Genomic DNA, 23377 nt, shown 5'->3' with positions numbered 1-23377 from the left:
GAGTAGCTGGGACTACAGACGCCCGCCACCTCGCCCGGCTAGTTTTTTGTATTTTTAGTAGAGACGAGGTTTCACCGTGTTAGCCAGGATGGTCTCGATCTCCTGACCTTGTGATCCGCCCGTCTCAGCCTCCCAAAGTGCTGGGATTACAGGCTTGAGCCACCACACCCGGCTGAGGCTAGGATTTTTAAAAGATAATTTGACGGGTAGGGGGCAGGCAAGAGAATGAGAAGTGCAGGTTGATTGGGTCAGGGATGGAATCATAGGGAGTTGAAGCTGTCCTCTTGCTCTGTCAGTTCCTGGGTTGGTGCCCCAAGACCAGATGAGCCAGTTTAATGGTCTGGGTGGCACCAGCTGGTCCATCAGAATACAGAGTCTGAGAAATATCTCAAACACCAATCTTAGGTTTTACAATACTGATATTATTTATAGGAGCAATAGGGGAGGATAGGAACCTTGAGGCCTCTGACCGCATGTCTCCTGGGCCATAATTCTAATCTTGTGGCTACTTTGTTAGTTTTGCAAAGGCAGTCTGGTCCCCAAGCAAGTGGCAGGGGTGGGGGTGGGGGGTTGTTTCAGGGAGGGGCTATTACCGTTTTTGTTTCAACGTTACACTATAAATCCTTCGCAGTTAGTTTGGCCTATACCCAGGAATGAACAAGGGCAGTTTGTAGGTTAGAAGCAAGATGGAGTCGGTTAGATCAGATTTCTTTCACTGTCATAATTTTCCTATGGCAGATTTTTCTCGTCATAATTTTTGCAAAGGTGGTTTCACCCTCATCTCCTCTCACTCGCTGAACACTTCAAAGGCTTCAGTTTCATCTAGATGCCCATTAATTTCAAATCATTTCTCAAGCCTAATCTCCTCCCCAGACCCCTGAATTCCATATGTGCAGCTACTTACTTATGGACATTGCTCGTGGCCCATCAAAATCCACAAGTCCCAAACTTATACTCGTATCCCTCAGCTTCCTATGCCCTGATCCTCGTCTCACCCCTAACACGTTTTAGTCAAATGTTCTGTAAAAACTTCCCTTCTCAGTATCTCCCAGATCCACCTAGTTCCTGCCCTCTGCACCTCATTTGGCTCCTGTGCTGCTATCCTGGACAGCTCAAATGGCCTCCTCACTGGTCCTCCAGTCTCCAGGCATGTTTCCTCAATGCATCCCCTACACTGCAAATAGTGTTGTTTCTATACCGCCAAGGGGATCACGTTATTTTCTGTGTTAAACTCCTTAATGGTTCCTTGTTCTCCTCTGGACGAATTCCAGACTTTTTACCTAGCTTGTGAGGCCCTTCATGAACTCATGCCTGCCTCCCTGCAGCTTCATCACTTGCAACTCCCCCATTGCTTGCTTCAGTCTTATCAACTTATTGCCATTATTTCAATGATGTAAGAGTCTCAGATAGCAATAAAGGTTGTTTGGCACTGAGACACAGACGGACAAGTACTTCAATGCAAAAGACTGGAAACACCAAAATAGACCCAACATACATAAGTATATGGTAAGAATGGTGAAACTTCAAGATAGTGGGAAAAGGGTGGATGGATTATTTGATAGTACTAGGCTAATTGGTTATGAATATGGGAAAATAAGGCAATGGATTATTAGATATATTTTTTCTTTCTTTTTTTTTTTGACAGAGTCTCGCTCTGTCACCCAGGTTGGAGTGCATTGGTGTAATTTTGGCCCATCACAACCTCCATCTTCTGGGTTCAAGCAATTCTCATGGCTCAGCCTCCCAAGTAGCTGGGACTACAGGCATGCACCACCACATCTGGCTAATTTTTTATGTTTTTAGTAGAGACGGAGTTTCGCCATGTTGGTCAGGCTGATCTTGAACTCCTGACCTCAGGTGATCCACCTGCCTTGGCCTCCCAAAGTGCTGGTATTACAGGCATGAGTCACTGCACCTAGCCTGGGTTATTATATAGATATATGTAGATATCTTACTAGATTGAAAGGAAAAGATAAAGACCACACTAGAGAAGTATTTTGAAGCAATACGATTGGTCAATAAATATTCATCTCTCTTGCCAATCAAAGATATGTGCATTAGGCTGGGCAGGGTGGCTCACGTCTGTAATCCCAGCACTTTGGGAGGCCAAGGTGGGCAGATCATTTGAGGCCAGGAGTTCGAAACCAGCCTGAGCACCATGGTGAAATCCCCATCTCTACTAAAAATACAAAAAAAGAAAAAAGAAAAAGAAATAGCTGGGTGTGGTCGCACATGCCTGTAGTCCTAGGTACTCAGGGCTGAGGCAGGAGAATTGCTTGAACCCGGGACATGGAGGTTGTAGTAAGCTGAAATAATGCCATTGTACTCCAGGCTGGGCGACAAAGCTAGGCTCTGTCTCAAAAAAAAAAAAAAAAAAATGCGCATTAATATGAGAAATCACTTTGTCAGCCTATAAAATTGTCAAAGTTTACAAAGAATGATAGCACTCCATGTTCTGAAAGGAAATGGGCAAATTTATATGCCACTTGTAGGCATATAAATTCTTTTGGTTTTTTAGAGACAGGATCTTACTCTGTCATCAAGAATAGAATACAGTGGTTTGATCATAGCTCACTACAGCTCCTGGACTCAACAGATCCTCCCACCTCAGCTGCCTCAGTAGCTAGGACTACAGGCACACACCACCATGCCTGGCTATTTTTATTTTTTAGTTGAGATGGGATCTCGCTATATTGCCCAAGCTGCTCTCGAAACTCCTGGCCTGAAGCAATCCTGCTGCCTGAGCCTCCCAAAGTGCTGGGATTACAGGAGTGAGCCACTGCACCCAGCCAGCCTGAGTATAAATTCTTAAACACTCATATTCAACTTGGCAGAACCTATCGGAAGCTTAAAAACTGCATATTCCCTTTCATCCATCAATTCTACTTTGAATATTTTATTCTAAGGATATTAGCATGGCTGGTACTGTAGGGGAAGGAAGACTTTCCTCCGCTGTGAAGGCTCAGTAACTGAGTCTATGAACATTGACAACAGACAGATCAATAGGAAGAAAAAAGGTATACTAATTTATTATATGCACAGGGCATCACAGAAAAGTGAATACCCAAAACCCAGTAAGATTTAGGAGCTTATATACACTCTATGAAGAGGGTGGAGAGGGTACATAATTAGCCCTATGAAGAAGGTATATAAGCTCCTAAATCTTACTGGATTTTGGGTATTCACAGTGGAGTTTGATGGGCCAGGGGTGGGGGAATGTAGACAATTTAGGGGAGATTAAATGATTTTGGGGAGAGATGAATGAGCCCTCAGAAAAGTAGGTGTAACAAAGTCTGTCTAGGTCCTCTGCTGTGATAGGAGTAAATCTTCTCTGGTTAATGAAATTCCTGGGGAGGGGATTAATGACAGCTGTGTTCCTTTTGAAGGCTCTGTCATTAGGCAGAAAGGGGAAGCCCAGGGAAAGCCTCTGCCTGTGTCTTCTATCCCCCAAGTGCCCTCAGTTTGAAGTAATCAGCATGCCGAACAGAGTTGCATATTTCTGGGTGGCATTTCCTGAACTCCCTCAGTATAAAGGTATGTTACAATGTTCATTATTTAGTAAGGAAGAAATGGAAACAGAGTTAGTGTCCCGCCATAGGGGACCCATTATGGTGAATCCGTACAAATGGAATAATATGTAGTCATTTACAGTAACATTTTAAAATACAAATATTTACTGATAAGGGGAAAATTTCACAATATAATGTTAAATTAACAAGCTACAAACCAAAATGGTTATATCGTATTATAGTGTAATGCTGTGTGTATGTATTTGTGTGTATGTGTGTAAAACTGAAAGAGTAAAAACCATGTTAGAAGTATATCCCTGGAACAAAAATGATCTTCGGCGGCATTAAGAAGGCGGCAGAAACGGCAGACTTGATAGCTTATCTCAAAAAAACTACTAACAAGTACTAATTGGCCATTGCTTATTTATTATAAAACAGAAACGTCTTATGACTTTTTTATGTGTACCATAATTTAATAAATCTCATATACCAGAACTTAGATCATGAGTGACTGACGAATATTTTTGTTGGGCAGTCCTGATTTAACTAAGACTGGCTGTGGTTAAATGAGTATGTTCAGTTTTTTGAATTTGAATAGTAATTCCAATCCAGTAAATGCTATCACTATTCCCCTTTTAAAATATGATTGTACTTCACTAGTAATGGTCAACTTTTCACAAAGATGGTGAATGTCATCTTAAAATCTATTGGAGATTGGTTTTATATATAGATTTATATAACTGGTTATGTGAATATGTTTAAATATTGGGGAAATTTCTTCATTGTCTCAGAACCAAGCAAGACTCACTTATGTTTTGTATTCATTTGCATCTTAAAGGCAAGGGCTGAAGGTAAAGTAGCAATGTGTACTTTATATTTTTGGTTTTAACTATGCCAATCTAATTAGAATTCCCTGTATCTAAAATGGTTCTTTTTACTTATCAAAAGGCATTTTAATGTGATTTATATGTAATATCAAATAAAGAACAATTAACACTTCTCAAAACAAAAACAATGGTTGTCATTGGTGAGGCTAAAGGAAAAATTTAATTTTTTTCCCAAAGCTTTCTTCTCCCAGGGCATTATATCATTTCATTCTAGAATTTTTTTTTTTTTTTTTTTTTTTTTTTGAGAAGGTGTCTTGCTCTGTCACCCAGGCTAGAGTGCAGTAGCATGATTTCAGCTCACCGCAACCTCCACCTCCCCGGTTCAAGTGATTCTCCTACCTCAGTCTCTGAGTAGCTGGGACTACAGGCATGTGCTGCCACATCTGCCTAATTTTTGTTTTTTTAGTAGAGACTGGGTTTCACCATATTGGTCAGGCTGGTCTTGAACTCCTGACCTCGTGATCCACCCACCTCAGCCTCCCAAAGTGCTGAGATTACAGGTGTGAGCCACAGCGCCCAGCCAGCTAGGAGATATTTTAAATAAGTTTTTAGGAGGAGAAACTCAAGGAGTAGTATCATGTAGATTTCCATATGTTAGTAATTGATTTAGAGTTGTTGATTGATTGACACAGGGTTTATTTGCATATGAACTTGCCTACATCTTGCAAATACTATATTGCTTCCCTGGTAGAATCCCTACAAGTTGGAAATCACTATCTTAAGTTATGAAGTATCCCTTGGGAGAGGTTGTGAATAATTTTCAACCACTTATACCTCATGCTGAATAAATTACAGATTTTTCTAAGGGGAGGTATTTTTTAAATTAACTCAGTTCATTAAGGTATAATTTACATCAGCAAAATGCACAGATCTAAAGCTGACAAGTTTTGACAAAAGTATACACCTGTGTAATCAACACCCAATCATGATATAGAACATTTCCCTCACCCCAGAAAGTTCCCTGGAGCCCTTTTCCAATAATCTTCTGCCCCTCCATACTCCAGCAGAACCAGAGGCCCATCTCTATTCTGATTCTTATCACCATATGTAGGTTTTGCCTGTTTTTGAGGATAGGTTTTTGATCTAGAGCAGCAGTTCTCCAAGGGTGGTCCTTGTACCAGCAGTCTCAACATTACCTAGGAACTTTCAAGAAATACAAATTTTGGGGCCTCAGCTGCAGTCGGAAACTCAAAACGAAGTCCAGATGTATTTTTACAAACCTTTCAGGTGATTCTGACGCATGTTCATGTTTGAGAACCTCTGATGTAGAGGAATGTAAGAACTAACTATTCTTGGGTAGGACAATGCTGGTTGTGTGTTGTGGAGTGGGTGGGAGGGAGCTAGCAGGGGGCCCTAAAGACATACAGCTTAGGTAACACCAAAAGGAAGAAGGAAAGATCAAGCATTTGTTTCAGAATTTTTACATTTTTGGCTTGCAAAGTAATAATTGAGTTTTGCAGCCTCTTCTTTAAAATTTCAAAGGTCAAGATGAAAGTCAACAATTTCTCAGAATAAAAGCATCAACTTTCATACGAGTTCTAAACTCTGTGGAAACACTGGTTATCAGAAGCTCTGATTGGCAGGCAAATGTGCCCTTTTAAATTGAAAAATGAGTGAAATAAATGTGCTTATGAATAAACATTTGTTTGATAGACGAAATCTGGTATAAAATCTTCTTTTCCTGGAAGGAAAAATAATAGATATAGCTCTTGATGTTGAAATGGTTGAAACCCAGGTCTTAAATCTGTGTTCACAAACCACAATTTCTATCTACAGAATAATCGAGAAGCAATGTTAAGACTGTTAGTACACTTACGAAATGTAAGTTTCCATAGAGAGGAGAAGAGGATCCAGGTATATAGCCAGCTATTTTCCATAGCTCCCTTGTGAGGTTCAAGATGGGAAGATTAGTGAAAGGAACTAATTCAAGTTGCACCTGGATATGAGTGGTGTTTCTGGCATGCACTTGGTTGTGTTAACGCATAGCACTGTTGTGCTGGAGCTTCCGAATCACACCAGCTCAGAAGTGTGTTTCCTGTCTTGAATGTTTGCAGGAAATCCAGAAACATATGGTATATGTACCTAGACTCTCAGCAGCATTATTGCGGTTTTCCTGAGCCACATTCTAGCCTGTATCGTTCTGAAAATTAATTATGAAGGAGAAGATCTCATGAGTCTGGTGGGATCTGAGTTTAGCCTGAAGTCCCTCCTTCTCTACTTCCAAAACAGTTTCCCTGTGTTCCTTAGATAGATTTATGTGAGACTGAAAGTATTAATCAGTCCTTTCATAGTGTTTGCTGAAAAGCCTTCCAGTAGATCCTGGTAAGAAAACAGTGGGGCATCCAGCGTGAGTCATGGGCAGCTGAGGAAGGTGGAAAGTCCAAGCCTTTTGCCTTTGAGATACCAGCTGGAAGGTGGTCCAGCCTGACATAACTGAGGTGGATGACTTTGGTTCATTCTTCACCTACATGATTCTCCCCTACTCACCCTGCGGAGGGTACATCTGAATTTGTGGCAAGGGTTTCAGATGACTGCCTGTCCTGACTGGCCATATAGGTGAAATAAGCACTTGATCTCCTAGGCTCCTTGACTCAGAGAGCCAAGGTAGTTTTGGTCAAAATGTGTCACTCTGTGCTGTCTTCCTGCAGTACAGCCACACACTTCTTCATTCAAAATCTCTCTCATTTGAAAGGGTATGTATAGCAATAAGTGTCCTTAAGAAAGTGCTGACGGGGTGCGGTGGGTCACACCTGTAATCTCAGGACTTTGGGAGGCCAAGGTGGACAGATCACGAGGTCAAGAGATCAAGACCATCCTGGCCAACATGGTGAAACCCCGCCTCTACTAAAAATACAAAAATTAGCTGGGCATGGTGGCAGGAGAATCGCTTGAACCCAGGAGGTAGAGGTTACAGTGGGCAAAGATCATGCCACTGCACTCCATCCAGCCTGGCGACAGAATGAGACTCCGTCTCAAAAAAAAAAAAAAAAAAGAAAGGGCTACCAAACTACAAGCTGCGAGGCCAGTCAGGGTGGCTTAAAGCACAAGTCGTATTTTTTTGTTTTCATCATTTCTCAGTCTACTTTTAAGCAATATGCTTCTTAGGTAACTTGACTGCATATGGACTAAAGGAAAACAATCTGTAAAATTAGAAGAGGAAATTTGAATTTGAATTTTTTTTTAATTGTGACATTACCTTGATGCAGCAGTTCTACTTCTAGAGGTTTATTCTAAAGAAATAAGAGGCCGGGCGCGGTGGCTCAAGCCTGTAATCCCAGCACTTTGGGAGGCCGAGACGGGCGGATCACGAGGTCAGGACATCGAGACCATCCTGGCTAACCCGGTGAAACCCCGTCTCTACTAAAAATACAAAAAACTAGCCGGGCGAGGTGGCGGGCGCCTGTAGTCCCAGCTACTCGGGAGGCTGAGGCAGGAGAATGGCGTAAACCCGGGAGGTGGAGCTTGCAGTGAGCTGAGATCCGGCCGCTGCACTCCAGCCCAGGCGACAGAGCAAGACTCCGTCTCAGGAAAAAAAAAAAAAAAAAAGAAATAAGATAGGTACAAAAATGTAAATGTGCATGTGAGACTGTTCATTGAAGCATTGTTTATAATCGTGAAAAATTGGAATCAACATAAATATCTGTCTAATGATTAAATAATGTGTGCTACCAAAGATTGAAGTAGATTATAGTATTAATGTGGAAAGAAGTGTAATATTAAAAAAAAAAAAAAAAGACTTCTGGTTTCTGGCCCAGCATGTCAGGAGCTTAGAAGTTACTGCTCCATCATAATAAGTAAAAAACTAAACAACGGACACATCCACAGCTCTTCTTAGATCCATCAGCAAAGTGAGGTCACAGGGCAAACTGCTGTCCCTAGAATTGGAGGCACAGCTGAAAACAGATAATCACAAGTTACCTAAGCAGAACAATCAGAAGAAACCAATGCCAGGGTAGGAAAACCTAAACTGTAATTGATGAATTGCTGGAAGCTCAGGATGGACAAGTTTGTGAGTTAAAAACTCCAGGGGGACCCAGTCATCAAGGGGCCCCCATGCTTTTGAAAGTTTTACCTCCAGGAGCTCTATCAGGTCCTTACAGAAAATATGAGAGAAAAATCTCGTGCTTTCAACAAAGAGAGAGGAAAAATAACCATTTTGAAATACCCCAGAATATTCTGTTCTTAACAAGGCCTGTGGTCAGGAACGAAATATTTTTTCAGAGCCTAACCTACTGCGGGGAGGGAAATTCCCAACTCCAGCTCCCCGTAGCCATCCTCTCTCACCTAGATGGGAGGGGAAAAAATGAGAAGCACTGATGAAGTTCACAGTCCTGGGGCACAGGCTCACAAAAGACCAAGACCTAGTCACAGGACTCTAGGACACTTCCTCTCCCCTCCACACCTTCCCACCACATTCCCAGAGGCCTGTTTACCACCGTTGCTTTTGCTCAGAACATCATGTCCACTTTTCAACAAAAATTACAAGGCATTCTAAACGACAAAAGATACAGTTTGAAGAGACTGAAAACAAGCATCAGAACTAGAGTCAGGTATGGCAGGGACGTTGAATTTATCAGACCAGGAATTTAAAAATGCTACGGTGACTATGCTCAGGGCATTAATGGGAGAATTGGATGACATACAAGAACAGATGGGTAATGGAAACAGAGAGGTGGCAATTCTAAGAAAGAATCAAAAAGAAATATGAGAAATCAAGAGCACTATAACAGAAATGAAGAATTCCTTTGATGGGCTCATCAGTAGACTGGACACAGCTGAGGAGATAATCTCTGGTTGAAGATATGGCAATAGAAACTTCCAAAAACTGAAAAACAAAGAGAAATAAAAGACAAAAAATGAGAATAGAATATCCAAGAACTATGGGATACTAAAAAATTATAACATACACATAATGGAAGTATCAGAAGGAGAAAGAAGAAGGAACAGAAGCAATATTTGAAACCATAATGACTTAAGAACTTCCTCAAATTAACATCAGACAACCAACCACATATCCAGGGAACTCAGAGAACACCAAGTAGGATAAATACCCAAAAAACTATACCCTGGCATATCATTAAAAAACACAAAACAATTAAAGATAAATTTCAAATCTTGAAAGAATCTAGAGAAAAAAACCTACCTTATCTACAGAGGAGCAAAAGTAAGAATTATTTGCGATTTCTCCTCTGAAACCATGCAATAAAGAGAGAGTGTAAGGCCGGGCGTGGTGGCCCAAGCCTTTAATCCCAGCACTTTGGGAGGCTGAGGTAGGCAGATCACCTGGGGCAAGAGTTCGAGACCAGCCTGGCCAACATGGTGAAACCCCATCTCTACTAAAAATACAAAAAAATTACCAGGGTGTGGTGGTGCGTGCCTGTAGTCCCAACTACTCAGGAGACTGACGCAGGAGAATTGCTGGAACCCGGGAGATGGAGGTTGCAGTGAGCTGAGATCATGCCCCTGTACTCCAGCCTAGGAGACAGAGCGAGACTCCATCTCCAAAAAAAAAAAAAAAAAAACAAAAGAGGGTAGTAAAATATTTAAAGTGTTAAGAGGAAGAAAACCCCACCAACCTAAAATTGTATGCCCTAAGAAATTGTCCTTCAAAAGTGAAAGAGAAATAAAGACTTTCTCAAACAAAAAATGAGAGAATTTGTTGCCAGTAGATCTGTCTTGCAAGAAATGTTAAAAGAAGTTCTTTAGGAAGCAGGGAAATTATATAGGTCAGAAACTCAGACCTATGTAAATAAAGGAAGAACATCAGAGAATAAATAAGTGAGGGTAAAGTAAGAACTTATTTTTTTCTATTCTTAGTGATCAGAGAGATAATAGCAGCAATTCAATAATGAACTGAATGACACCAATGATATGGGGAGGAATTAGGCATATTTTGTTATTATAAGGTACTTGCACTACCTGTGAAGTGTAGTATAGTGTTATTTGAAAGTGAAGTTGGACTTGTAAATGTATGTTGCAACCACCAGGGCAACAACTAAAAAAGATTAAAAAAAAAAAAATAGGTATAACTGATATGCTAAGAAAGGAAAGAAAATGGAATTATATAAAATGCTCAATTAAAACCATAAAAGACTTAAAAAACATGGAAGACAAAAATAGAAACAGAAAATAGGGTAACAGATAGAAAACAATAACAATTATAGTGGTTATTCAGTTATATCAATGATCACTTTAAACATCAATGGTCTAGATACACTAATTAAAAGACAGGTATTATAACAGTGTGTTAAAAAACAAGACCCAACTATATGTTGTCTATAAGAAACCCACTGTAAGTATAAAGACACATATAGATAAAAAGTAAAGGGGGTTTGGCACAGTGGCTCACGCCTGTAATCCCAGCACTTTGGGAGGCCAAGTGGATCACGAGGTCAGGAGATCGAGACCATTCTGGCTAACATGGTGAAATCCCGTCTCTACTAAAAAAAAAAAAAAGTACAAAAAATTAGCCAAGCATGGTGGTGCGTGCCTGGAGTCCCAACTACTCAGGAGGCTAAGGCAGGAGAATGGTGTGAACCCAGGAGGCGGAGCTTGCAGTGAGCCAAGATCACGCCACTGCACTCCAGCCTGGGTGACAGAGCGAGACTCTTTCTCAAAAAAAAAAAAAAAAAGTAAACGGATGGAGAAAGATATACCATGCTAACACTAATCAAAATAAAGTGGGAGTAGCTATACTAGTTTTAGACAGAGCAGACTTTGGATCAAGAAAAGTTATCAGGGATAAAGAGAAGAATTATGTAATGGTAAAAAGGGCAATAGTCTAAGAAGACGTAACCATCTTTAATGTATATGTGCCTAACAACAGATGCCAAAATACATGAAGAAAAACTGATAGAACTGCAAGGAGAAATAGATGAATCCACTGTTGTAGTTGGAGATTTAAACACCCTTCTGTCAGAAATGGACAGATATAGCAGGCAGATCAGCAATCACATAGTTGAACTTGACAGCCCCATTAGTTAAGTAGATATAATTGATATATTTAGACCACTTCATCCAACAACAGCTGATTACATGTTCTTCTCAGGCTCACATGGAACATTTGCTACGATCGACCACATCCTGGGCCATAAAACACAAATTAACAAATTTTAAAGAATAGGAATATGACATCTGCTCAGACCACAGTGGAATTAAGGTAGAAAACAATAACCGCCGGGCACAGTGGCTCAAGCCTGTAATCCCAGCACTTTGGGAGGCTGAGACAGGCAGATCATGAGGTCAGGAGATCGAGACCATCCTGGCTAACACAGTGAAACCCCGTCTCTACTAAAAATACAAAAACTAGCCGGGCAAGGTGGCAGGCGCCTGTAGTCCCAGCTACTCGGGAGGCTGAGGCAGGAGAATGGCGTGAACCCAGGAGGCGGAGCTTGCAGTGAGCTGAGATCTGGCCACTGCACTCCAGCCCGGGCGACAGAGTGAGACTCTGTCTCAAAAAAAACAAAAAAAACAATAACCAAGCGATAGCTGGAAAATCCCAAAGTCCTTGGAGATTAGACAACACATTTTTAAATAATGCGTGGGTCAAAGAAGATATCTCAAGAGAATTTTAAAATATTTTTAACAACATGAGAATGAAAATACTTTTTCAAAAGTTGTGAGAAGTAGTGCTTAGAGGCAAACTTATAGCAGTGAATACATATATTAGAAAAAAAGAAAAATCTAAAATCAGTAATCTTAGCCTCCACTTTAGAAAACTCAAAAAAGAAGAGCAAGTTATATCTAAATTAAACAGAAGAAAAGAAATACAGTATTCATTGCCTAACAGCAGGGATACATTCTGAGAAATGCATTGTAGGTGATTTTGTCATTGTGTGAACATCATAGAGTGCACTTACACAAACCTCGACAGTATAGCCTGCTATGCACCTAGGCAATGGTACAGCCTATTGTTCCTTGGCTACAAACCTGTACAGTGTGTTACTGTACTGAATGTTGTAGGCAGCTGTAACACAATGGTAGGTATTTGTGTATCTAAACAGAAAATGTACAGTAAAAATACAGTATAAAAGGTAAAACAAACAAAAAAAATGGGCCAGGCACAGTAACTCATGCCTGTGATCCCAGCACTTTGGGAAGCCGAGAGAGGAGAATCATTTGAGCCCAAGTGTTTGAGACCAGCCTGGGCAACATAAGGAGATCCCGTCTTTCCAACGGGGGAAAATATATCTAGGCAGGGTGGCATATGCTCTTGGTCTCAGCTGTACAGGAGGATTGCTTGAGAGTCCAAGAGTTGAGGGCTGCAGTAAGACACGATCATGTCACTGCATTCCAGCCTGGGCAACAGAGTGAGATCTTATCTCAGATCTCCCCACCCCCAAAACAAAAACCAAACAAATGCAAAAAAAAAAAAAAGATGAAAATGATACACCTACATAGGGCACTTACCACACATGGCGCTTGCAGCACTGGATGTTGCCATGGGTGAGTCAGTGAATGAATGGTCAGTGAATGTGAAGGCCTAGGACGTTACTGTATACTACTGTAGACTTTATAAACGCTGTACGCTTAGACTACACTAAATTTATGAAAATATTTTTTCATCAGTAATAAATTAGCTTTAGTTTACTGTAATTGTTTTACTTTATAATTTTTAATTTTTTAAAACGACTTTTTTGTAATAACAGAGCTTAAAACAAAAACACATTGTACAATTGTACAAACATATTTTCTTTATATCCTTATTGAAATAAGATTTTTATTTTTTAAATTTATTATTATTATGATTATTATGATTATTATTTGCTGGGTGTGCTGGCTCATGCCTGCAACCCCAGCACTTTGAGAGGCCTGAGGCAGGAGGATCTCTTGAGGCCAGGAGTTAAAGAACAACCTGGGCAACATAGTAAGACCCCATGTCTACAAAAAGAAAAAATTTTTTTTGAGGCAAAGTCTCGCTCCATCACTGAGGCAACCTCAGCTCATTGCAACCTCTGCCTCCTGGGTTCAAGCTATTCTCCTGCCTCAGCCTCCTGAGTAAGTGAGATTACAGGCGTGCACCACCATGCCCGGATAATTTTTTTTGTATTTTTAGTATAAAAAGTTATTTTAGGGTTTCACAATGTTGGCCAGGCTGGTCTTTGACTCCTGACCTTAAGTGATCCATCTGCTTTGGCCTCCCAAAGTGTTGGGATTACAGGTGTGAGCCACTGCGCCTGGCCAAAAAGAATTTTTTTAATTAGTTGGGCACAGTTGCATGTACCTATAGTCCCAGCTACTCAGGAAACTGGGGCAAGAGGATCACTTGAGCCCAGGAGTTCAAGGTTACAGTGAGCCGTGATCATGCCACTGCACTCCAGCCTGAGTGACAGAGCAAGACCATGTCTCAAAAAAAATTTTTTTTCACTTTTTAAACTTTATTGTTAAAAACTAAGACACAAACATGCACATTAGCCTAGGCTTACACAGGGTTAGGATCACCATCATCACTATTTGACACCTTCACATCATGTCCCAGTAGAAAGTCTTCAGGGGCAGTAACACACATGGAGCTGTCATCTCCTATTATAACAATGCCTTCTCTGGAATATCTCTTGAAGGACCTGCCTGAGGCTGCTTTAGTTAACTTTTTTAAAATAAGTAGTAGTACACTCTAAAATAATAACTAAAGCATAGAATAGTAAATATGTAACATAGTCATTTAGTATCATTATTATTTTGTACTGTACATAATTTTATGTGCTATACTTTTATACAGTTGGCAGTGCAATAGGTTTGTTTACACTAGCATCACCACAAACACATAAATTTTTCAGCTCCATTATAGTCTTACGAGACTACCCTCATATATTCAGTTCCTCCTTGACCAAAATGTCGTTATGTGGCACATGGCTGTAATAAAAATTAGAGTAGAAATCAGTAAAATTACAAACATAAAATCAATAAAATCAATGGAACAAAAAGTTGGTTTTTTGAAACCATAACCATTTTGAAACTGATAAGCCTCTAGCCAGGCTATGAGAGAAGATGCAAATTACTAATATTGAAAATGAAACCCCAAAGCAAGCTGTAAAGCCTAGAAATGTTATTCTAACCTTCTCCCACCTTTCTGTGTAGCACCTAGTCAGAAAGAAATAACTTGACCTACCTTGTTTGGTAATAGGTCATGAGACCTATATTCCAGAGGAGTCTGCCTATATCTTGGAGAAAAGAATGCTACACAGAGAGGCCAACAAAAAGCTCAACAAACAAACCTTGCTGGGTTTCCCCCTTTAGTATATTACCATTTGATCATACACCTTTTGTCCCATCACATTTCTACACAGCTGTCCATTCTTCATTGAATCTAAACATAAAAATCAGTTTTCCCTGGTTCTTTGGGTATTTATTTCTGAAGGCTCATAGGTCACATAAAACTTTGATTAAGCAATTGGTTATGCTTTTTAAAAAAAATTAGAGGGGACATCATTACAGATCCTATGGACATTAAGAGGAAAGTAAAGGAGTATTATGAACAACTCTATGCCCACAAATCTGATAACCTAGATTAAATCGTCCATTACAGAGAAGAAATGGACAATCTGAACAGGCCTATAGCTATTAAATAAATAAACTGAATCAGTAACTAATTACCTTCCAAAGAAAGCACCAAGCCCAGAGGGTTCACTAGTGGATTCTGCCAAACATTTAAGGCAGAAATTATGCCAATTCTCTACAATCTTTTCCAGAGGTTAGCAGAAGAAATACTTTCTAAACCGTTCTATGAGGCTAGTATTACCCTGACACCAAAACCAAAGACATTACAAAAAAAACTACAGACCGGGCCAGGCGTGGTGGCTCACACCTGTAATCCCAGCACTTTGGGAGGCTGAGGCAGGCAAGTCACGAGATCGAGACCATCGTGGTTAACACGGTGAAACCCCGTCTCTACTAAAAATACAAAAAACTAGCCGGGTGTGATGGCAGGCGCCAGTAGTCCCAGCTACTTGGGAGGCTGAGGCAGAGAAATGGCGTGAACCCGGGAGATGGAGCTTGCAGTGAATTGAGATCGCGCCACTGCACTCCAGCATAGGTGACAGAGGAGACTCCGTCTCAAAAAAAAAAAACAAACAAAAAGACAAACTACAGACCAATGTATCTCACGAACATAGATGCAAATATCTTCAACAAAATATTAGCACATAAAGTTCAACAATGTACACAAAGATGTGTACACCAAAACCAAGTGGTATTTATCCCAGGTGTGCAAGGCTAGTCTTCAAAATTAATATGGTCCATCACATCAAGAGGCTATGGAAGAAAAATCACATAATTATATTGATAGATGCAGAAAAAGCATTTGACAAAATCCAACACCCATTCATGATAAAAACTCCTAACAAACCAGGAATAGAGGGAAACTTCTTCAACTCAATAGAGAACATTTAAAAACAAAAACAAAACTACAGCTAAAATCATGATTAAGGGTGAGAAATTTGAGGCTTTCTTGCTAAGATCAGAAACAAAGCAAGATGTCTCTTTTCACCACTGCTTTTCGGCATTGTACTGGAAATCCTAGCTCATACAATAAAATAAGAAAAGAAAATATAGATTGCAAAGGAACAACTGAAACTGTCTTTGTCTGCAGATAACATGATTGTCTATACAGAAAATCTGAAAGAATCAACAAAAAAAAACTAGAACTAATAAGGAGTTATAGTAACAAACTGGCACGTTCTGCACATGTATTCCAGAACTTAAAGTATAATTAAAAAAAAAAAAAAAAGCAATTATAGCAGGATTGCAGGATACAAGGTTAATGTACAAAAGTTAATCACTTTCCTGTAGACCAGCAATTAAATAGTGAAATTTTAAATTAAAAACACATTACCAGTTGGGTGCAATGGCTCATGCCTATAATCCCAAGACTTTGGGAGGCCAAGGTGGGAGGATCACTTAAACCCAGGAGGTTGCGGCTGCACTACACAAAGAGCCGTGATCACACCACTGCACTCCAGCCTGGGCAACAGAGTGAGACCCTATCTCAAAAAAACAAAAAAGCCAAAAACACCACGTTATCGTTTATATTAGCACCCCAAGAAAAAATGAAATTCTTAGGTATAAATCTAACAAATTATGTCCAAGATCTATATATCTAGATGAAGAAAACTGTAAAACATTGATAAAATATATCAAAGAAGAACTAAATAAATGGAGAAATAGTCTATGTTCATGGATTGTGATATGTCAGTTTTTCCCAACTTGATCTATAGATTGACACATCCCAATAAAAATCCCAGCAAGTTACTTTTACGGATATTAACCCATTTACGCCTCGTGTTCCATTGTTGGAATGCTAAGCTTGTGGGAGTTATTTATATCCTACTGCTCCAGGTCATTGCCAAGGTCTGATTTTTCACACAAAAAAATTTGCAACCTCTGGCATAAAGGGGTTAACAAACAAAGTCTGTATTTTATGTGGAGAGGTAATAGATCCAGAATAACCAACTAAATATTGAAGGAGAAGAACAAAGTCAAAGGGCTGAACCTGTTGGGCTTGAAGACGTCTATAAAGCTACAGCAATCAAGATAGTGTGTTATTGGTGAAAGAGCTGAGAAATATCAAGGGATCAGAGTGGAGAGCCCAGTAATAGACCCACATAAATACAGTTGATTGATCTTTGACTAAGGAGAAAAGGCAATATAATGAAGCAAAGATAGTCTCTTTTACACAATTGCTGGAACAATTGGACATCCACATACAAAAACCATCACCTAGACACAGACCTTACAGAAATTAACTTGAGAGGGACCATAGACCTAAATGTAAAACCCAAAACTATAAGACTGCTAGAAGTTATCATAGGAGAAAACCTAAATGACCTTGGGTATGGCAATGACTTCTTAGACTAAAGGCATGATGCATGAAAGAAATAGTTGATAAGCTGGGATTCATTACAAGTTAAAACTTCTGTTCTGTAAAAGACAATGTCTAGAGAATAAGATGGGTCACAGACTTGGGAAAATATTTGCAATCCAGAACACAAACCAACAAATGCTAGCAAGGATGTGGAGCAACAGGAACACTCATTCATTGCTGGTGGGAATGCAAAATGGTACAGCCATTTTGCTGTAGTTCTTACAAAACTAAACATACTCTTCCCATACAATCCAGCAGTCATGCTCTTTGGTATTTACCCAAATGAACCAGAAACTAATGTTCACACAAAAACCTGTAAATGGATGTGTATAGCTAGCAGCTTTATTCATATTTGCCAAAACTCGGAAGCAACCAAGATGTACTTCAGTAGGTGAACAGATAAACTGCGATACTTCCAGAAAATGGGATAGTATTCAGTGCTAAAAAGAAAGAGCTCTCAAGCCATAAGAAGACATGGAGGAGCTTTCATTGCATATTACTAAGTTGTAGAAGCCAATCTGAAAAGGCTACATACTATGATGACAACTATGTGAATTCTGGAAAAAGCAAACTATAGAGAGGAGGAAGGTATAAATAAGCAGAGCACAGAGGACTTTGGGGCAGTGAAACTATTCTGTATGGTACAATAGTGGTGGACACGTGTCATTGTGCATTTGTCAAAGCCCACGGAATGTACAACACCAAGGTAAATTATGGACTTTGGGTGATAATGAGGTATCAGTGGAGTTTCATCAGGTGTCACAAATGGACCACTCTGGTGCAGAATGCTAATAGTGGGAGAAATTGTGTGCATGGAAGGGTCGGGGGTATAGGCAACTCTGTACTATCTGCTCAGCTTTGATGTGAACCTAAAAAATAGTTTATCAACTTTTTTAAAGCAGGGTACTCAGTAATACATATGATATAAATCCCATTTATGTTTAAAAAACAGAAATATGTATGTATTTATATATGTATGTGTATATATATATTTGTATATATAGGGTGTGTGAGTGTGTGCATGTGTGTGTGTGTAACTTTTGTATTTACCAAACTGATAACGTTGTTGCCGTTGGTGTTGAGGTTGTGAGCAGGGTGGTGGGGGGAAGGTACCCTCTGCTGTGCTCTGTAGTCTGTACCATTTAGCCTTTGTCAGAGTTCCTATTCACTTATCAAAATATGGCAAAAGGGAGCTTGCTGCTAGGTATGTATCTCCAGACACTCCTTTCAAGGAGACATCAGAAGGTAACATTGTTTGGCAGCTTAAAAATGCAAAGTTGTAGCACTTTCTGTCGCATTTATTCATGCAACAATTATTTTTGAGTGCCTCCTCTATTCCAGGCATTCTGCCAGGCCTTGGAGTTGCCAGGGTGACCAAGAAACAGCCCCTGTGATCACAGTTGAGGGTGCGGTGGGCGGCAGGGGAGAGTTGTGTTTTAAGTCTGTTTTCTCACAGGCTGAAAAAGTTCCGCACAGTTTGGAAAAGCTGACTGTGATTCCTTCTCCTCAGAGAAGCCCTGTGGAGACCCGCCTTCGTTCCCACACACCATCCTGCAGGGTCGCACCGGCTTGGAGATGGGGGATGAGCTGCTGTACGTGTGCGCCCCAGGCCACATCACGGGCCACCGGGAGACCGCCTTCACCTTGCTATGTAACAGCTGTGGGGAGTGGTATGGCCTGGTGCAGGCCTGCGGGAAAGGTAAGCAGCCCAGGGATGGGCCACCTTCGCGTACCCACGCAGTGCTGGCAGAGGGCTCCACGGCTGCTGGCTGCATGCTGTGGGCTCTTCTCCACCAAGGTGCCTTTGAAAAGAGGCTTTCAGACCTTTCTGCTGAGCTCTGGACCTAGCAACATCTCCACTTGGGGATTCCTGTAGCATTTCAAATGTGCAACTGAGCTCTTCATCTTCCGTGCTGGGAGAAAAGGGTTAACAAGTTAAAATCCCCGCCGCTTCTCTAAGTACACAGTTGACCTTGAGTTAACTTTCTAGTGTATTTCCCTGGAAACCTGGTCAAGATGGAACATCAGCTGTGGTACAAAGCAGCATTTTTCTGGTGAAAATGACCCCCAGTTGGTAAACTGGACTGGGAAGACTATCATGAATACATATTAGGAAGCCCAGCTCTGTGCTGCTCTGAGGGTGGTGATTCCTGTATCTGAGCATTGCCTTTGTGGGGACCCTGAGAACTATTCTGTGGGTTGTTGCAAGACATTCGAACTCTTACGGAGCATGGGACTTCCAAGCATCATTGATCCACACCACACATATGAGTTCTGATCCACCTGAGCAATCTTGGGAGGAAGGCCGGGGTGGTGAGGGGTGGAGCAAGGAGACGAACTCCAGGACAGCTGTATGGAACTGCTGCAAGGGCTCTTCCCACGGATGAAACTTGCTTGCTGTTTCCCGGCGGCCTTGCTCTGCTCCCTGGCCTGGAGCTTTCTGAATGCCAGGGGTGACCTGTGGAGTCTGAATAGTTAGTTGAAACTAAAAAGAGTCCTAGTGGACACTGAGTCCCCCAAACCGGATCTGATTTCCGCAGATGTCCCCATTCCATCAACATCACATTTCTAGGAGTCCTAGTTTACTGTGCCTCCTTAACCCCTGCTGCCCAGCCCCTGGGGAATTTTTCCAGCAGCAGAAATCACTGTGTCCAGCCACACCCAGTCCTGGCCTCCCCACCCCCACAGGGACGCAGCAGCCAGCAGGCGATTGGGACAGCCCCATGGCTGACCTGGCTTGTGACTCCTATACCTTGGACCTCATGCCAGACCCTGAATTGTTCCCTGATCTCACAGTGCTTCTCTCACTCCAAGACTTTTTTAAGAACCCCCGCCCTGGCCTCCCATGACATCCAGGTACCGAGCGGAGGCTGGTTCTACAGAGGGAAATTACTCCAGCACATGATGTTACTGAACTTCTAGGTCAGTTTGTCCCCGGAATGTCCTGCAGATCCCATGAGGGAACTCAGATGAGACCTAGGGCGCTGTCACGACTGTGAGAGTCATTCACGTTGTTGCCTGAAGCTGTGGTTTCACTGCTACTATAGTCTTCACTGGTATTTACTATCCACAATGTGAATACACCACTATTTATTTATTCAGTCAGCTGTTGGTGGACATTTTGTGGCTGTCACAAACTATGCTGCTATAATTGTCCTCAGCCTCCTTTGGTTCCCATGTGAACACATTTCAGTTGGTTCCTAGCAGTAGAATTGATGCCCATGGAGTATGTGTGTGTTCAGCTGCAGCTGATGCTGCCAAAGTGTTCTCTAAAGTATTTGACCAGTCTGCTTTCCCATCAGCTGTGTCTGAGAGTCCTTGTCGTTCAGCACCTCATCAGCTTTTAGGACTGCCAGTCTGGTGATGGCTCTGTGGTGACTTGTAGTTGTAATATTCATTTCTCTAATAATAGTGAGGTCAAGCACTTATCACATGTTAATAGGGCATTAGAATTTCTTTGTGTAAAATGTCCAGGTACTTTTCCCATTTTTCTAATTGATTTGAATTTAATGATTTACATATTATAGAATTTTTTACATGAAATATTCATAATTAATGTGTTGCAAGTATTTCCTCTCATTCTGTGGCTTGTCTTTTCACACTTGCACTGTCTTTTAATGAGCTGGTTTTGTTGTTTTCTATTTCACTACTTTTCAAATTCTTTGCGGACTCTTTTTTTTTTTTTTTTGAGATGGAGTCTCGCTCAGTCCCCCAGGCTGGAGTGCAGTGGCCCGATCTCAGCTTACTGCAAGCTCCGCCTCCCAGGTTCACGCCATTCTCCTGCCTCAGCCTCCCGAGTAGCTGGGGCTACAGGCGCCCACCACCATGCCCGGCTACTTTTTTTGTATTTTTAGTAGAGACAGGTTTTCACCATGTTAGCCAGGATGGTCTCGATCTCCTGACCTCGTGATCCACCTGCCTCGGCCTCCCAAAGTGCTGGGATTACAGGTGTGAGCCATGGCACCCGGCCTCTTTGTGGACTCTTACCCATTTTTTCTAGTCATTAGCTGATTAATACTTTAGTAAAATGCAATAAAAATGAATTAATATAAAATAAAATAGATTCCAAATATAAATGCAATTTTTGTTGAATTAAATAGACATACCATTCCCCTGTCAAATTGTTGCAAAAGTTTTGTAAAACTTTCTGGGTGTTTCTACTTGCCTTGTTGCATACCTAATAACAAGTTACAGACTGGGACAAGTGCTGAAAGCACAATTCGAGCAATCTTCTAGAACTTTCCTCATCTTTCTTCTGTTGCTGTTGCTGTTGCTTTGTGCCAGGCGGGAGCTACTTGCCAATTCTGATCATTCACCTGCCCAAGAAAATCAAGCATAAGCACCAAGCTTCCCGTTTGTCCCACATGTCGCCGTGAAGCAGGCCCACACCCACCCTGAGTTGTTAATGTTCTGATGAGGTGCTGAAGTTGCAGCATCTCATGAGCCACACCCACAGCCAAATGGGTTGTTTGCCAGCTCTAGTCGAATGAGCACTAAATGCGGGTTTTGTGGGTCCAAAATGATTATTCCTACTGCAGTGCAGTTGTTAAAGCTTTAAGCTGCTGGGCAGGAATTCTGGTTTATATATACAGATTGTTACAGTGTCTGTGGATTTAACATTTAAGCTATCTGTGTTATTGTAAGAAGAGAGAGAGAGAGTGTGTGTGTGTGTGTGTGTGTGTGTGTGTGTGTGTGTGTGTGTCAAGAGTATCTTCACCAGATGAATTGCTTTAAATTGGAGAAAAGTCAACTTGGGGGAGTGGGTCAAACAAGGATTTGGGAATTGGACCCATCTGGGTTTGGATAATCACTCTTTGTTGTACTGGCTGATTGGACTGATCCATTCATTCATTCCACATCCCAGCATTTGGCAGGATCCTAGGTGCTGTCTATAGAAGTTGAGTAAATACTGTCTCAACCCTAAAGGAAACGCTAGTAAACTAGGTTCCTCAAAGACACAGAAAAGCAGTAGATGATGAGATAGAGATTGGAAAGTGAGGTGTCACAGAAGGTGACATTTTAGAGGAAGTGTGTTTCCAGATAGAGGAAGTGCTCAGTAAATCCAGAGACTATAGAAAACAAGTAAATGAAAGCTAACATGTATGCATTGGCTTCACTGTGTGAAGGAGGTTCTGGCAGCCTTGTGTTTTCAGTGTATATGTGAGGGGGTGGGATGTACCGTAGCCACACTGCAGTGCATACAGGAATGAGATGCAGGGAGGAAGAAGGCCAAGGACAGACAACTCAGGTTCAAATTTCTGCTGCTCATGAAGAGGAATAGGGAAGACACAAAGGATAGAGCTGGTAGAAGATCAGAGGTCCAAAGAGGTTGTAGGGGTTTGTTTTGTTTGCTTGCTTGCTGTTGTTATTTTTAAGGTGATTTCTTTTAAGATACTTTTTTAAAAAATTTCCTACAGCAAGCGATTTGAGCTTATTTAAACAATGACAGAAAGGATGAGAAGAAGAGAAAACAGTTTTCTTTACTTTCCTGAGCCTTAATTTGCCCATAGTACCCCCCCCCCCCCCCCCTTTTTTTTTTAAGACAGTCTCTGTCTATTGCCCAGGCTGGAGTGCAGTGGCACAGTCTCGGCTCACTGCAACCTCTGCCTCCCAGGTTCAAGCAATTCTCCTGCCTCAGCCTCCCGAGTAGCTGGGATTACAGGCATGCGCCACCACGCTTGGCTAATTTTGTATTTTTAGTAGAGATGGGGTTTCACCATGTTGGCCAGGCTGGTCTTGAACTCCTGAGCTTAGGCAGTCCACCCGCCTCAGCCTCCCAAAGTGCTGGGATTACAGGTGTGAGCCACTGCCCATAGTGCCCATATTTTAAAAATAGGTACTAGTTATCACAGAGATACCTTAGAGATGAGGTTCCTGTGAATCCATCATTTAGAACAGGACCTATGATATAGTATGGGGGTCAGTAAATGTTCATTCTCTTTCACTTGTATGCTGATCGATGAGACCATTCAGACCCTTTCACCTAAGGTATCTGAAGGGATTTGTGCATGACACCATGACACTGGCTGCTCGCTTCCTTGTGTATTATTAACTCTAGCCCCTGTTACCATGAATAACTAACGGCAGCCTGTGACTTCAACCGTCTGTTACTTGGGTGAGAA

General features: G+C 41.3%; 1 protein-coding gene across 1 annotated transcript in view; it reads left to right on the top strand.

Annotated features, from left to right (window-relative positions):
- Window positions 1-23377, top strand: part of SUSD5 (sushi domain containing 5) — a 66971-nt gene that overhangs the window by 24938 nt on the left and 18656 nt on the right. Inside the window, exon 4 of the mRNA XM_023214671.2 lies at window positions 18766-18954. Coding sequence (XP_023070439.2) covers window positions 18766-18954 — 189 coding nt within the window. The remainder of the gene's footprint in view (window positions 1-18765; window positions 18955-23377) is intronic.

The sequence above is a fragment of the Piliocolobus tephrosceles genome, chromosome 2 (assembly GCF_002776525.5).
Source record: "Piliocolobus tephrosceles isolate RC106 chromosome 2, ASM277652v3, whole genome shotgun sequence".
Lineage (NCBI taxonomy): Eukaryota > Metazoa > Chordata > Mammalia > Primates > Cercopithecidae > Piliocolobus > Piliocolobus tephrosceles.
The sequence above is the reverse complement of the archived record's forward strand: the minus strand, read 5'-3'. Positions and strand labels throughout refer to the sequence as shown.